This window comes from Nelumbo lutea, chromosome 3 (assembly GCF_056320005.1).
Source record: "Nelumbo lutea isolate HS-2025 chromosome 3, American lotus-T2T, whole genome shotgun sequence".
NCBI lineage: Eukaryota > Viridiplantae > Streptophyta > Magnoliopsida > Proteales > Nelumbonaceae > Nelumbo > Nelumbo lutea.
In genome coordinates, this window is record NC_142686.1 from 39,429,739 (window position 1) to 39,445,788 (window position 16,050).

Sequence of the window (16,050 nt, forward strand, 5' to 3'; positions counted from 1 at the left end):
TGCGACGTTACTATCAAAGTTATTCCCTTCATCATGACAACAACATCTAACAACACAGCTATCAAATGCAGCTAATCCGGGTTTAGCCTAAGGCTAAAACAAGGGGCAAAGCGGATTTCTTTTCACACTCATCCTTATCTTGAACCGTTTCTACTGTCCAACAGCAGAGCACACTAACAGGCAATGTAGGTGAAGTCTAAGCTGTCATCATGCTTCATATATATATATATATATATGGGGGTGGCCGGGTCCGGGTGGGAACCCAGCAATAACAAAAGTTGGTGCGATGCATGGTGTATTGCAATACTCCAAACACTATCAAAGTCATGCATGCAAGATTTATATTAATTCTAACCTTTATCACATTCACAGCTATCACAATATCGTGCAATAAACTAAAGAAAGTTTTTCTTTGTTATACTGAATCAATCGACTGAGAAATAATTCATATCCATTTTTTTTATGGTCTCATATAAAATACTTGTCAATTCGTAGATTTCAGGGTTTATTTTTTTTTTCTCTGTTTCTTCTTTCTTCTTCTCTCAGAAGATACAATCTCTTCTTGCGTTGATACACATGGTAGACCCCCGCCAAGTTAACCATTTAGAACCTAGACCTGTTGAAGAACCTTCAAGGCCTCATGATTTTGGCATTCTGAAGTAGGTTCCTTGGTGGATTGGCTCTGATTGGAATTCTCACTTTCTGCTGGCTTGAAACCTGCTAAGTTCGCTAATTTGTCCACTACATTAACTAGTGATTGGATCCTTGCTGCAATTTCAATCAACAAAGAAGCTACTGTGGCAAGAGGAAGAACCTCCATGAGGGGTATGGAACTAGTGATTGATGGTTGCTGCTCCCTGTTCTCTGTTTCTGGAGCCTTGGTTATTGGTAAGTGCAGTGGAATGAGCCGGTTAGGAAGAGATTTCAGGGCATTTTGGATATCTTCAATTGCTCTGTTCAATTCTTCAACTGAGGAATGTATTGTGGAAGAGGTCCTCATACTCTTAATGTTGATCGCCAATTCCCTCAAGATGCTTGAAGAGATGGAGCTTAGTGCCAAGCACTCATTACTCAGATGCTTCTTTATGTAGTCAGGTGCCTGCTGTTCAGTTACAACAACAATTCAAATTGTAAGATAAAACACATATTCATGTACAGTACTCTATTCAAACTTCAAAGTATTCGTGCACAAATGGAATATGTAGAAAGCTCATTTGTTTAACTCTCTCTCTCTCTCTCTCTCTGTGTATGTATGTATGTATTTTTTTGTAGGTATATATGAAGTAGAGACTGCTTCAGTTTACCTGATCAGTCTCTGCGTTGATACGACCACTGAGAGCCTCTATGCAATAAGCACAGTTACGCATGGAGGCCGTGACCTCGAGGTACTGTTTCCATGGATGCCGGAAGCTGAAGTTGCCATGGGCGGGTTCCCATCGAGCAAAATTGGCCTATAGAAATGAATTAATGCATGATTAACCAGAGAAGATAAGAAATAACATATATAGTTTTGATTTTTGAATGAATGAATTACTTACAAGAGAATCTTCGGTTGCCTTGGAATTCAGCACACACCTGTAGCCTAATGCAACCTTATGGGAATCTTTATCGTTGTCTCCAGCAAAATTGCCACACTGAAACCAGGCTGAAGGTGAGGATAAAGATCAAAGCACCATAGTCGAAGCGAGCCTTGATCGTTGGGATGAATCTTGAGAATGTCGTCGCAGAGGCTGAGACAAACAGAATACTGCTATAATTAATAAATAATTGTAATTGTAATTGTTAGTTGGTAATGATTTAATGGAAATATTAATTAATCAAGCATCAAGCAGTGAGATATGAAATGCACCAAGGAGGAAAACAGAGGCTCCAAGGATTACGGGCTGAAACTTTTGTCCAGATTGGGTTGCAACCCAGTTGACGCCCACGCCGAGAGATCCGGCAAGGAAAGTTGCGGTTGTCCTGTTAAAGCTTTTGGACAGAGTTGCTCCTGGAAATTGACGATGAAGATCATCTAGTTTGTTAAAACTTAAAACGAATACTGATGGGATTGGGTTGTTCATATATATTAATTATATTGTTTTGATGATTTGTTATATATGGAGTAGTAGTAAGTCTGGAGTTGGACGAGCTTACCCACAGTGTACTCGAAGAGCACCACAACGGTCATAACTGCCCACATGGCATTTCCACCGACGCCTTGGTACAAAGGCCTCATGTAATAAAAAAGTGAGATCGTGGTGAGAGCTATTCCTACCTTGAGGCAATGGATTACTTTTCTAGGCTCATCAATACCAATACCCCACGCCTTCTCCAAAAACCTCCAGACCTTCCACACTAGGCCACTTAGGACTACCCATACCCAGGCTTTGCTCAAGGGACCTGCAGATTCTGGGACCAAGGTCCGTGAATCCCCGTCATTGGCACGCACCCTCCACTCCAGCCCGCCACACGCTTCCTTCTGGCTGCTTGCCATCTCCAATGCAAATCAATAATTAACGCAACTTAAGTCCTTGGGTAGGGGATACGGGATACCTGCAGCCTGCAGCCACACAACCTGCTCTGGATGAGAACCAACAGAAGAAAAAGAAGAAGATGGTGATATGATAGCAGTTGAAGAGTCTAATGCCATGTAATGGAAGCCCCGATCGAGCTTGTGTAACCAATGGTGGCTCACCATTGATGCTTATATAAGGGAGATGTGCGTGCCTAGGCGTTTGCTTATTTTATTCCAAAATAGAAATTGAAGATCCAGAAAAGGAAGGGTATGTTAGGTTATGGCCCTATACCCTCTACTCTTTGTCGCTCTCTTTGTGCATCTCTTTCTGTATTTTTTTTTTTTTTTTATTTTGGTCCAATGATGCATGGTTTTCAAAACCGGACTGGATCGGATGGTCAGACTGGAAAAACTGGGAACCGGTCACCTGACCAGTTTCATTTTCCTCCAAAATCGTTGATTTTAGTCAACAAACTGCTGAACCGGCCAGTTAAATATTTAAACCGTTTAAACGGTTTTAACCATTTTCCAAATTTTTATTTTTATTTTTTACCAAAACAGGCTGGCCATTCGGACCGGTAACCGGACCCCTGCCCGGTTCGGTCACTGGTTTGTTTTTAAAAATAATGCAATAATGTTCCGTTAAGGGACTGAACTATTGAGCCTCAGATTTATTGTAACGGGAGATTTGGTTTGAAAAAGCATTGGTTTTGTTTGTGGAGTCTGGTTTGGCAAGTTAGGTTAGGCTCATAAAAAAGAAGGCAACTTAGAGAGAGAGGAAGGGCACGTATGCCATAGCAATAGACAAATTAAAATCTGACAAGTTATTTGGTGGAAGGACAAACAATTCTGCAATGGGATAGGAAGATAAGGTCACCTAAAAAAAACAATGATCGAGATCTCCCTGGTGGACGTCATCGCATTAAGGGTTTTGTTAAACCCCATCTTTTCTTTTGGTTGGCCTGGGTATCGTTTTTCGGTTTAAAATGCATAAATATAAGTGAAAGGCTCTCTGTCCATCTCAAGTTGGAAACAGCACGAACTTGGAGATAAACCACTTACCATTTCTTTCTGATCAAGTGCTTATAAAATTGGGGCTAAAATTAAAATATTACAATTGGTTCTCATTCTCTCCCACAATCTATTAGTATAAATCACACCTACGTTGGCTAATAGGCCTGAATAGTTATTTCCTCATAATACCCATCCGTCTACAGATGAGCGATCCCACTTCCCACGTCCAAAGGTGCTCTACATCATTGTTTGGTACGAGGGTCATAGAGATGTATGAGGGAAACTGAACTCCCATGCAACATAACCAATCAACTCCATCGTGGCTTTTCGCTTAGATCAAGTACAATCTTTCAATCACAATGTATCTAGTAAGGTCGCATGTAGACTAAAGTTTGTTGGTGTTGCTATCAAATATAGAGTTGAGGGTGATGGAGGGAGATTTGACCCGATCCCTTGGCCATACAACATGTGGAAGCAATCGAGAGTGACCTGGCATAAGCGCCAGTTCGGCACGACAGCGGGCCCACAACCTGATCTCCGAGGAAAAGAATCCCGAGCTCCCCCAAAGAAGGAACCTTCAGCCCAGGCTCTAAGCTAAAGAGTTCCGAGCTTCCTAAGGAGGAACCCGAGCTCTCCCCTCGACGTCCTGAGCCTTACAAAAGGCACGAAAGGCAAAAACCTGAACTGCCCACTTAGAGGCAGTTCGGGCCACACTTCCGTCTGAGCTCAAGACTTCACCTCACACATCACTTAGGCTCCGAGTCGCCTGACTGAACAACCGTACCTGACGCCCAGGAAACCCGTACGCGGAGGCAGCGCACCTGACTGATTAGGGGTCCGACACATGACAACCGCCCTCCAACGGCCACCTACCACCGCCATCTCAGACATGGCAGAGACGGCCTTGACAAGGAACAGTGGAGGTTATGACACCTGAACTGGCAACTAGTAGTGGCGGTTATGACAACTGAACTGGCAACTGGCAAAGGTTATGACACCCAATCTGACAGGAGTTATGACACCCGATCTGGCAGAGGAAATGACACCCGATCTGGTAGAGGTAATGATACCTGAACTGACAGAGGTATGGAAGTAAGTGTACAGGGTGATTATAAAATACCCCCATCTCCCAATGAATGAGGTATGTGATTCTTGCGCTTTCTGGTCTTGAAGTTCTTCATTTTCCCTTGCCTTCTCAAGAGCACTAACTTGAGCTTCGGAGTGTTCCAACTGGGTTCCTCCCCGAAAGTCTCCAAGTTCTTCCTTGTTTCAGGCACCCCCGATTCCATCAAAGGCGAGGTAACCGGCAGCTAGGATCTACCGGATTGTGCACAATCATTTGGCGCCGTCTGTGGGAAACTTTCAAAAAGCCCCCCTAACCTTTCACACTCTCTCTCAAAGAAACCTTAGCTTCCATGGCTTCCTCTAGCAGCAACAGGCACAACGTCGACTTGAATGCTGTAGGGGAACACCCTCAGCCTGCCATCGTATGCATCAGACAATTCATCGTCCCCCTCTCAACGGATGGAATCCCTAGCCTCAATGCACCAAGCATGGTGGCACCTGTGAATGTTCCCCTTCCCCTCCCTATCGAGACAACTTTTGCCGAACCAACTGTTGTCCCTCTGGCAACTAGCCAAAACCAGTTTGATGACTTGATGCAGTGCATGCGGGCAATGCAAGCCCAAATGCAGCAGTTCCAGCAACATCAGCTCCATCAGCAGCAAGTACTGCACCACATTTCTCAGTATCACTATCAGCAATAGTTCCCCCAACTGCCTCTGAACCAACCACAGCTCCCACCTCGGCAACCCTGCCCTGAAGCTGGTCAAGCCCTCCCCTCAGGGCGGGCACCTCACCAAGCAAGAGGGGAAGACTAATCACCCCCGCCTCGCAGCTCGCTGGCGGATCAGGAACCTCCTTACCAGTCAAGTCAGCACCTCGACACTCTAAGTTCGAGCTCCCGCTCATAGAGAACCGATTCAACGTCCTGGCAGCGAACTACCAATAGTCCGGGCCGATCGACCTCGACAACACCGAGGCAAGTAGCGCCAATACCAAGCCCTCTAAGCAACAGCGAAGACACCGGCGAAGTCGCCGAACTACCACCCGCATCCTGCCTAAGCTCCGAGGTAAAGAAGAAACGAGCTCGGACGAGGTAAAAGTTGCCCCTATTCTCTCAGTCCCTTCCCCCCTGTCATCAGAACTCCTTGTAGTCCCCATGCCCAAGGATTTCAAACTCCCTCCTCTAGACAAGTATGATGGGTCTTTTGACCCCAATGACCATGTCGATGCTTTCTAGTCCCAAATGCACTTGGCAAGGGCCAATGAGTCTTGTATGTGTGTGGCATTCACTACAACCTTTAGGGAAGTAGCCCACACCTGGTACAAGAACCTGGCCCCTAGGTCGATAATAAGTTGGACTCAGTTCGTGTAGGTCTTCACCGTGCACTTTGTTACCAGCAAGCGGTGCCCCCGCACTGAGGAGAGCCTCCTCGGAATAGTATAGAGTGAAGGAGAGTCCATCTGAGGCTATATCAAGTGGTTCAATGATGCGTGCTTACAGATACCGCGCCTAGACCCCGCCGTGCAGCTCACGACAGCCAAGAGGGGAGTGACACATAAGGAGTTCAAGTGGCACATGGTAGTTAACCAGCCCGTGATCGTGGCTGAATTCCTCAAGCTTGCGGACAAATTCATAAGAACAGAGGAGGAGATTAACCAGGGCGGGATCGAAAAAAGGAAGAGAGAAGGCGATCCCTCCAACTCAGATGACAAGAGAAAGAGAGACCCAGCTCGGGGGCTGAAGCCAAGCCAACCATTCTGAGCTCCCTTAGCAGGTCGGACGGACTACACGCCCTTAAATGCGAAGTGGGCCGAGATCTTAATGACGATCAAAGACGCCCCGTATGTGAAGTGGCCACCTCGTCTGAAGGGAAACCCGAACGAGAGGAATAAAAACTTGTACTACAGCTTCTATAGGGACCACGATCATAGCACTGAGCATTGTAATAATCTCCGCGACAAGATAGAGGAACTTATCCGTCGCGGGTACCTACGAAATTTTGTATAGCATAATAATAATAATAATAATAATAATAATAATAATAATAATAATAATAATAATAATAATAATAATAATAACAACAATAATAATAATAGTAATAAGTCAGGTTAGTAGGGAGAGCGCAACAGAGACGCTCCCTAGACTAGCAGCCGGCCAGCAGAACCGTAGAAGCAGCCCCTAGAGGAAAGACCAGTTCGAGGAACAATCCAGATGATCATTGGAGGATCAATTGTAGCAGGTTGCACCTCGGCAGCAGCTCGGGCATCGATCCGGGAGGTTGAACTGGGTGATGAGGGACCAAAGCCTCTCGGGCGTCATAGTGGAAGGCCCGAACTTATCTGGCACCCCAACTCGACGGGAGGTGGATGCCAAGCTACCCGAGGCGACCCGTCCTATGGGCTCGGATTCGAACTCTTCCTCAAGCACTACCTCGGGCCCCACCTCGGACTCACTAAGGCTACCGGGGGCAGCAGGTCGGTTCATAAAACCAACATCTGACCCCCCTATAGGACTATCTGAACTACTCAAAGTAGACATCAAAGCAAAGAGAGGGCTGAGGACTCACCAGAAAAAGCTACTGCACTATGAATAGGTGACGCGAGCTGACAGGCTTGGACGCAAGCTCAAGGAACAAAAGCTGAAGGATGACGAAGGAAAGTGACTAGTGGCCCCTCACTATTTATAGCCACTGTACCCGCACATCAACGACCAAGATCAAAACCATCCAACGGCTCCCAGCGAAATTAGCTACGCACCCCCCCGAGAAAAAGACACTTTGGCGCGCATTGTTTACGTTCAAAATTTTGAAATCGTTTACGCGCGTGAGCTACACGCAGCCTGGGATTAACCCCTGGTCGAACCAAGCTGGCCCTGGTTGAGCTGAGAACACAAGCAGGTCAGATCGGAGAAGTCCCAAACCGAGGCCAAAGTGTCTTGAGGAAAATCCACCTGTCATCCCGTGAACTCCCCACGTCGGGTCAAGACCCTGGGCATGGGGATTGGGGGGCAATTGATGGAGGGAGATTTGACCCGACCCCTTGGCCATACGACACGTGGAAGCAACCGAGAGTGACCTGGTAGAAGCGCTAGCTCGGCACAGCAATGGGTCCACAACCCGAGCTCCGAGGAAAAGAATCCCGAGCTCCCCCAAAGAAGGAACCTTCAGCTTGGGCCCCGAGCTAAAGAGTTCCGAGCTCCCCAAGGAGGAACCCGAGCTCTCCCTTCGAGGTCCTGAGCCTTACAAAAGGCACGAAAGGCAAAAACCCGAACTGCCCACCCAGAGGCAGTTCGGGCCACACTTCCGTCCGAGCTCAAGACTTCACCTCACACATCACTTTGGCTCCGAGTCGCATGACTAAACAACCGTACCTGACGCCCAGGAAACCCGTACACGGAGGCGACGCACCTGACTGATTAGGGGTCCGACACATGATAGCCACCCTCCAATGGCCACCTGCCACCGCCATCTCAGACGTGGCAGAGACGGCCCTAACAAGGAACAGTGGAGGTTATGACACCCAAACTGGCAACTGGCAGAGGTTATGACACCCAATCTGGCAAGGGTTATGACACCCGATCTGGCAGAGGAAATGACACCTGATCTGGCAGAGGTAATGATACCCGAATTGGCAGAGGTATGGAAGTAAGTGTACAGGGTGATTATAAAAGACCCCCATCTCCCAAGGAAGGAGGTATGTGATTCTTGCGCTTTCTAGTCTTGAAGTTTTTCATTTTCCCTTGCCTTCTCAAGAGCACTAACTTGAGCTTAGTGTTCCAACCGGGTTCCTCCCCGGAAGTCTCCAAGTTCTTCCTTGTTTCAGGCACCCCCGATTCCATCAGAGGTGAGGTAACCGGCAACTAGGATCGACCGGATTGTGCACCATCAAGGGCAATAATATAATTTTCAACATCCGATGTCAATGGGTCCAACCTGCTGAGAAAAAGAAGATGTCAAAGGCCTTGGGAGTTATCCCAAGGCTGAAGATTCCGATGATCAAATTAGCCGAGATCTATGAGAGATCGGACCAAGCAAGCGAGGACACTTAACTAGCGCTTAAGTTCTAGTGTATGCTTACATCAATGTGGGAGCCCCTTTTTATAGTCGGAATTGTTTGAGAGGAGTAGTTGAGAGCAGGTGGTGGCAATTGGCATTAGTTAGTGATGGGTTGTCAGTAGACCTGTTCATGGGTCAGGCCGGGCTTTGTATAAGTATTAACAAAATACACTTAGGCCTGAGCCCGAGCCCGACCCTCAAATAAAGCCCGAAGCCCGGGCCCAAGCCTGAGCCCAGCCAGAAATTTGAAAACAACTTTTTTTTACTCAATAAAAAAAGTGCTTTATTTATATTAAAAACCTTCAAAACTCAAAAATAATAAACATCTCACTATTACTTGAAAAAAAAAAGAACAAAGAAAAAATATTATATATATATATATATATGTATTGAATAAAATATATTTTTATTATTTAATATACAATATTAAGTTGGGCTTGGGCTCAGACCGGGCTTTTTTGAGAAAGCCCGAGCTCGACTAGAAAATGTCGGGCCCGGTGCTTTAGGCTCAAGCTTGAGCCCGTAGACCTAAAATTATGACCAAGCCCGACTTAAACAAGTCTAGCGATCAGAATATGTTCAGCCAACACCACGTGTTAGGGTCTGTGAGATGGTTGGGATGCGTTTGATTGACGCCATGTGTCAAGATCTACGGATCGACCAAATACCCCTATATCAGTTAGAATACACGTATGAGTGGTTGTGTTCCACACTCGTGTAGGGATGTCAATGGGTTGTGTTAAACGGTAAACTTGCTTGACCTAATCTTATAGGGCCGGGTTAGGATGAGGTCTATTATATATATATATATATATATATATATATATATATATATAATTCAAGTGTAGGATTGGACTAGGAATTTAAATCTTTAATCAGAAGCGAGTCCGGGTTTTATCGGACCCGCATTGCCATGTCATGAATTTGCTGACTTCTAACTCGATAGTTTTAAGGTTTAAGATTTCTTTTCATGTTTATTTTGTTTTTTTTTTTTTTTTTCTTTCACTAATGAAGAAAATGACACCTTAGTACCTATAAGCTTCATTCCAACCTAGAAAAATGACATTTATGTAGGTTTTTAAAATGTGTTATATATAAACGCTCAGTTTGGACGAAGAAATATAAATACAAATATGTACAGTATAAATATATACAAATTAATATAAAATATAAGATTTTGTACTCTTTTCAAACTGAGCCAAAAAGATCAAAGGAAATAGGTTGGGTTTGAAAGTTGCATGTTTAAGTTGGATCAGATTTTAGTGGAAACATTGGAAGGGTCATGTTAGAATAATTGATGCAAACCTGTACCGAACATAACCCATTGACTTCCCTTAGACTTGTATACAAAAATCGAACTACAAGTTAATATCTTAAACTTTTAAATCAAAAGTGGTTTACAATTCTTGTATGTAAGTTCTATGGATGCCTAATAAATGGCATTTTAGCAGAATGGGTCGGATCTAATTATATATATATATATATATATATATATATATATATATCAATATATGTTCTTGGGCATGGATTAAGACTTGCTTAACCTCTGTCAAGATTCATGAACAAGGCCGTGCTTTAACCCACTAAGGATAAGCCCATAAATTAACCCAAGGGGTGATTGAGCTCATCAATTACCTTTTTTTTATTGAATTTATTCATAAAAAAATGCCAATGCAGATGATAGAAGGGAGAACCTAATTTGAGTTGTGTCCTTACGCGTCACCTTGGAGTGGAAAGCCCATTGCAGTTTTTATGATTATATCATATGAAAATGACATCCATTTAAGTGGTCTCTACATGCGAATCGAAAGGTCATATATAAAGGCGTTGCTTATCAGTTGTTAGTGTAGTGATTATCATCTCACATCATCCTTTATTTATTTCTTTATATTCATTCCTTTTTGCAAGCTAAATTAGGTCATGAACAGAATTTTTCTAGCTCTGCTAACACTTTTCATCTTTACAAAGTGGGAATTGGGCGCATTCTCAACCACGGTTTGGTTAAATGAAGCACTTATTTCTTCCACAAATCAAGAGTCCATTTGCATCCACGTTGTGTACAAAACTAATTTAACCTCTTTTTTTTTGGTGGGTGGTGGGTGGGGGGTGGGGGGTGGGGGGTGCACAACAGGGGTAGCCCTCCCCCAAACCCCAAGACCCATTCGGGTTTGCTCCACACGACTAGTCTCATCTCATACTTTGGTTACTAGTAAATGAGAACGTGCATTCACGTGGCAATTTTTTTTTCTTCATTTGTTCTTTTGATTGGTGCAAGCATTGGAAAGAGTAAAAAATAAAATACAATAATAGAAAAAGAAAAAAAGCATTTGTTTAAATTTTTTTATTGATGGATCAACATTCTTTATACCATTTTTCTCTCTCTCCCTCTCTTTAATTTTATTTTATTCTGTTCTGGCCTACTTATTCTTGTTCATGTGGGACTGAGGGAACCCAGATTTCTAATGACATTAGCTCCAAGTTATATTAGTCAAATGGATGAAGTAGAGGACGTGAAATTATAAGAGGACACAATGAGTTTTAGAAGAGATCTGAAGGTGAGAAGGTGAAGTGGTGAACTGAAAGGATGTTTGTTCCTTTAGCTCAGTTTGGAAGGAGTACAAATACAAATATGTAGAGTGCAAACCCTTGTGTTTTATATTATTTTGCATGCATTTGAACTGTACATATTTGTATTAGTTCTTGGCTCAGGTTGGAAGGAGTACAAATGCAAATAGGAATGCAAAACCTTGTATTTTGTATATATTTATATATATTATACATATTTCTATTTATACCCTTTCTAAACTGAGCCTTATTTACAAGTTTTGCAAAAAAAATGACTCATCATCGGCCATTAAAGCTTTATTAATATAACTTGTGACTGCGATGTGGCTAGCTTCAACATTGTATTGTGCCGTTTTTGCACATTCAACTTTCTTAGCAGACTCCATAGCTTATATCTCATCGCCATGTGCATCGTTTACTTGCCAAAAATCAAACAAAATGATATACTTTAGGGATGGCAATTTCACATCCACGATGGGTACCCAACTTTTTTGACCCTATCAGGTTAGGGATGAGGATTGCTTTGGCAGGGTGAGAATGGGGACATGGATTACTAGGGATCCCCGACCAAGGTCAGGTTCGAGGATGGGGAATGACGTCCCCGTCCCACCCTAACCCTGATTATACATATATAATGATATTAATTTTATTATTTATATATTAAAATATATTTAAAATATTATTGATATTTTAGTCAAAAAAAATCCAGAAACCATAGGAGCTATTCACACTTTTATAGTAGTATAGATATAGATATAGATAGATATGTTAATTACCATATTAGTGGTATATTACTATTTACTATTGTTAAATGTGAGTCTAGATTTGCTGACCACAACACATTGTTGGCATGTTTATTTAACCATACATCAGGAATATTAGAACTATATAGCATAAGAAATGTTCCCAATATGCGACTAGATGAATGAACATGACCAGCAATGTGTTGTGGTGAGCAGACCCAAAATGTCTGCATACCTAATAAAACTGGAGATAACTGACCCAATTATATAGAGTTAGATGTACATATTCCGATTATAACTGATTTGGGATTTGCTCCAAACTGATTATGACCTAACCGATCAACATTGATCTATAATGGATCAAAATTGGAATGTCATGGGTTGAACCAATATCCAATCTATTGACAGAAGATAAGAGTAGGGGTGTCAATAGATAAATTTTGGGTTGACCGCAATCTAAATTAAACCCAATTTGAACAGGTTGGATAGTCCAATAGGACATATTGAATTGGACCAGTCTAGACTTAGCGTGTATTTAGAACTATGGGTATTTATTGAATACACACTGCCACATAGGGGCCACTTCAGCCTTTCCCCCATTATGTGGATTTGTACGCATAGAGATTCGAAGAAGCAGGCCTTGATTTATGTGTGTGCCTACTGTTAGGGGAAGCTTCATTTTAGCGCTTCCCCCAATGGATAGGCATTTATTCACTGTTTTGCTAATGTGGTGCCTAATGGTGCCTAATGGCGCCTAAGTGTTAATAAACGGGTCCATTATTGTTTTTCTTAGTTTTTGCAAACAAATCAAGTACAAATGTTTAGTGAAGAAACGTCCACGGTTCTAAACACATACTTATGGTCCATAGTATTTATTGGATTGGATTGGACCTGGTTCATTTGTAGTGGATTTATATTGGGCTGGGATGGGTTAAACCAATATCTGGTTTATTGACAAAAGATAAGAGTAGGGGTGTCAATAGACCAAGTTTGGATTGAACGTAATTTGAATTAAAACCAATTTGAACTACTTGGACAGCCTAGTAAAACACTAAATTGGACTAGTCCAATCCAAAATATTCGTTGGACTGGATTGGACCTGATCCATCTATAATGGACTCATGTTGGACCAAACTGGATTGGACCAATCCAGTCCATTGACATCCCTAAACCTATACTAATACTAATATTAAAAGTGTGAGTGAGAGTGGAATTTTGGTTTAACTAAAATACCTTCTTTTTTTTTTTAATTTAGCCCCTCTCTAATTGTAAGGACATAAATATAATTAAACAATCATTTTTCTCCTTTAAATTCCTCTCATTAAGTCCTATATTTAAGGTATTAACTCCCATATATTAGCATTCATTGGTTCCTATTCTTAAATAGAATATTCCTATTTTTGAATTTGGTCCCTCTTTAATTGTGAGGGCACAAAATATAATTTGACTACTACATTTTTCCTCATTCAGCTCCCTCTCATTGTCTTGTATTTAGGGATTTCTTTCATTGAATCCCTATATTAATTAACAACATTTAAGAAAATAAGCATGACAAAGAATAATTGTTTCTAGAGTAAAAGACTTAAACCCCCCTGGTATTTCACCTAAATACTAAAACATCATCTCACTTTTCAAATTGGATTTAGACTCTCTCCTCTCAAATTTGCAAACCGTTATCTCTAACAGAGAAAGTAAAATGACTAACATACCTTGGGTTAGTCAAAACTAGAGAACCTCTTCATATCATCCTTGCTGGATAGGTCCAGACCCACCAATTGGATATATAATACCAATGATTCGATATGATCCTCTCAACCCCGAGCATTAAGAATCTCTTCTATTCTAAAGATTTATCTAAGCCAATGGCTATCAACTAGCCTTCTTAATGTTTAACAAAATAAATCTTAAGTATAACATTTTAATCAAGTACCAATTGGAAGGAATTCTATGCTGACCTTTCCCTTAGAAGTTAGAATTTCAGAACATTTTCGATTCTCCACACTTTGTTTCTGATAAGAAACGTTGATTAGAAGAAGCCTCATGTTTAATCTAGAAATCATGAATATGATATAGACCTGTAAATGGCTTTTGACTTCGTTGTTTGTAAGCCCACCTACCTTCATCACTTCCTTAATTTGCTTAGGCATTGCAGTTGATAACAGATGAATCAAACATTTAACCTCTCACTTGCTGTAAGTTTGGTTTGTGTCAGGAATTTGTTTAATGTTGCCTTTTTCTCGGTAAGGAGAGGTTTTTGTCCACGTAAGACAACCAAATGATCAAAGGGATAATAAAGGAAAAATTGAAAATTTCAAAATAGGAGAGGTCTAAGTCCAAGTTAAAAAAAAAATGAGGGGATTTTTCGGTATTTAGGTGAAATATCAAGGAGGTTTAAGTCATTTACTCTTGTTTTTATTGATGATAGAAATAAAATACAATTTTAAAATCAACCTAAAAATGGAATTGTTTTCCTTTTTGGCGGTTATTGGTGAGTCAACAATTCAACATTTGGGCCAAATGTATCAATGCTTGATGTCATAATTAAATAATGATAATAACAATTAAAAAAGATGAAAAGTACACAAAAGTAAAAATACAAAAAAAAGTAGAAAACATTTAGATACATCTCTAATATGTATATTCATCATATTAAACAAAAGTAAGTTTGACAAATAAGAATAATGTTTATAGACATAGAAATATAAAAAATACAGAAAATTTTGAAAATATATTATTTACCATCACCATCATCATCATCATCATAACAAATTGTCAAGTGCAAAGCATATGCATACTTACTAGTACAATAAAGAGGGCCAGAGACCCCAGACATATTGGCTAATACATCCACAGTCCAAACTAGGACCATGCGCTAGGAACAGTATTATAAACCTGTGGTACTTTCGTAGTGCTAGAATTTTTCGATCTTAATATTCCATAACTTATAATACACTTGAGGACACTTTTGAGATATTAAGAAAGTTTGACGTATTATAAGAAAGATGAATCCCGGATTATGAATTTTTCAATGATACCAAAAAAATCTTGCAATCAATCAACTGGCACAATAAAAGTGGATTTTCACCAAAATTCACTGGAGCTTGTAATTGGTCAAAGCCTTTTCTGGTATCATGTATTTCCAGCATCATAGATTTCCCCTTAATGCAGCAAAAATTCATGAGCTTTTACTTATATATATATAATTGTGCATTATAAACATGATGCATGGTTCCCAAGATCTAAAATGAAGGCCCCAAAGCCTCAGGTTAAAGGATGAGAAGAGGGAGCAAGGTGACAAGTATAATACATTTGTTTCAACTTTAAAATATATCCTTTTAATGGATTACTGTCGTCTGTCTTTTACCCTTTCAGTTGATCCTTCCTAATATATCCTGGTAAGAGGGACGTTCATATGGATTAATGGATCATATCCGTAAATCAGAGAAATCAGTCAATCACAATGGTTGTTAAGAAAGTTAATGATGATGTTTCACCATTTCTCTCCTTTTTAAAAATAAACAAGTAGGGGTGGCAATTTTTCATCCAACGTACTGAATCCACCCAGTATTTAATCCGCTTTGGGTTAAACCAATCCATTTAATTTTATATAACTGGGTCATTAACGAATTAACCGGTTAAATGGGTTAGGTTGAAACTCAACTCAAACCCAACCCAACCCACCCTGTCCAATTGCCACCACTACAAATAAATACAAGACAATTAGACTGTAAGTGTGCTTGCGAGTTGCAGCGAAAAAGATTAAGAATATAAACTCTTGATTGCCAATTTTAGTTCTATCACTTCATAGGATTACACTTCTCATGAATCCCTAACAACTTTAGAATCCTTTTTCTTTTTCTCTTAATTAGGGAAGAGTCCACTCAAGTAGAAAAACTGGTGGGAGACAGTTCGGAGCACCGGGACCATGGTTTCTGTGAGAAGGGTTTTGTTTAAGGAAGGAATTCATTACCTGACATATAGAGAAGTTGGAGTGGGGTGCGTACAGTTGAAACCAAGGTTATTTTGATCACGGGGCATATTGCATGCACGGTCCGGCATATGAGGATGTTGGTTGTATAAATAAAATTAAACAATTTTACAATTTCAACAC

At 41.2% G+C, this 16,050-nt stretch overlaps 1 protein-coding gene across 1 annotated transcript; it reads right to left on the reverse strand.

Moving 5' to 3' along the window:
- Window positions 1-397: 397 nt before the first annotated feature.
- On the reverse strand, window positions 398-2,660 carry LOC148864381 (aluminum-activated malate transporter 10-like). The gene is given in 6 exon segments (XM_088981174.1): window positions 398-1,102; window positions 1,305-1,451; window positions 1,539-1,632; window positions 1,634-1,730; window positions 1,850-1,990; window positions 2,137-2,660. Coding segments are annotated over 6 exon segments (1,311 nt in total). The 5' UTR covers window positions 2,477-2,660; the 3' UTR covers window positions 398-610.
- Window positions 2,661-16,050: the final 13,390 nt, after the last annotated feature.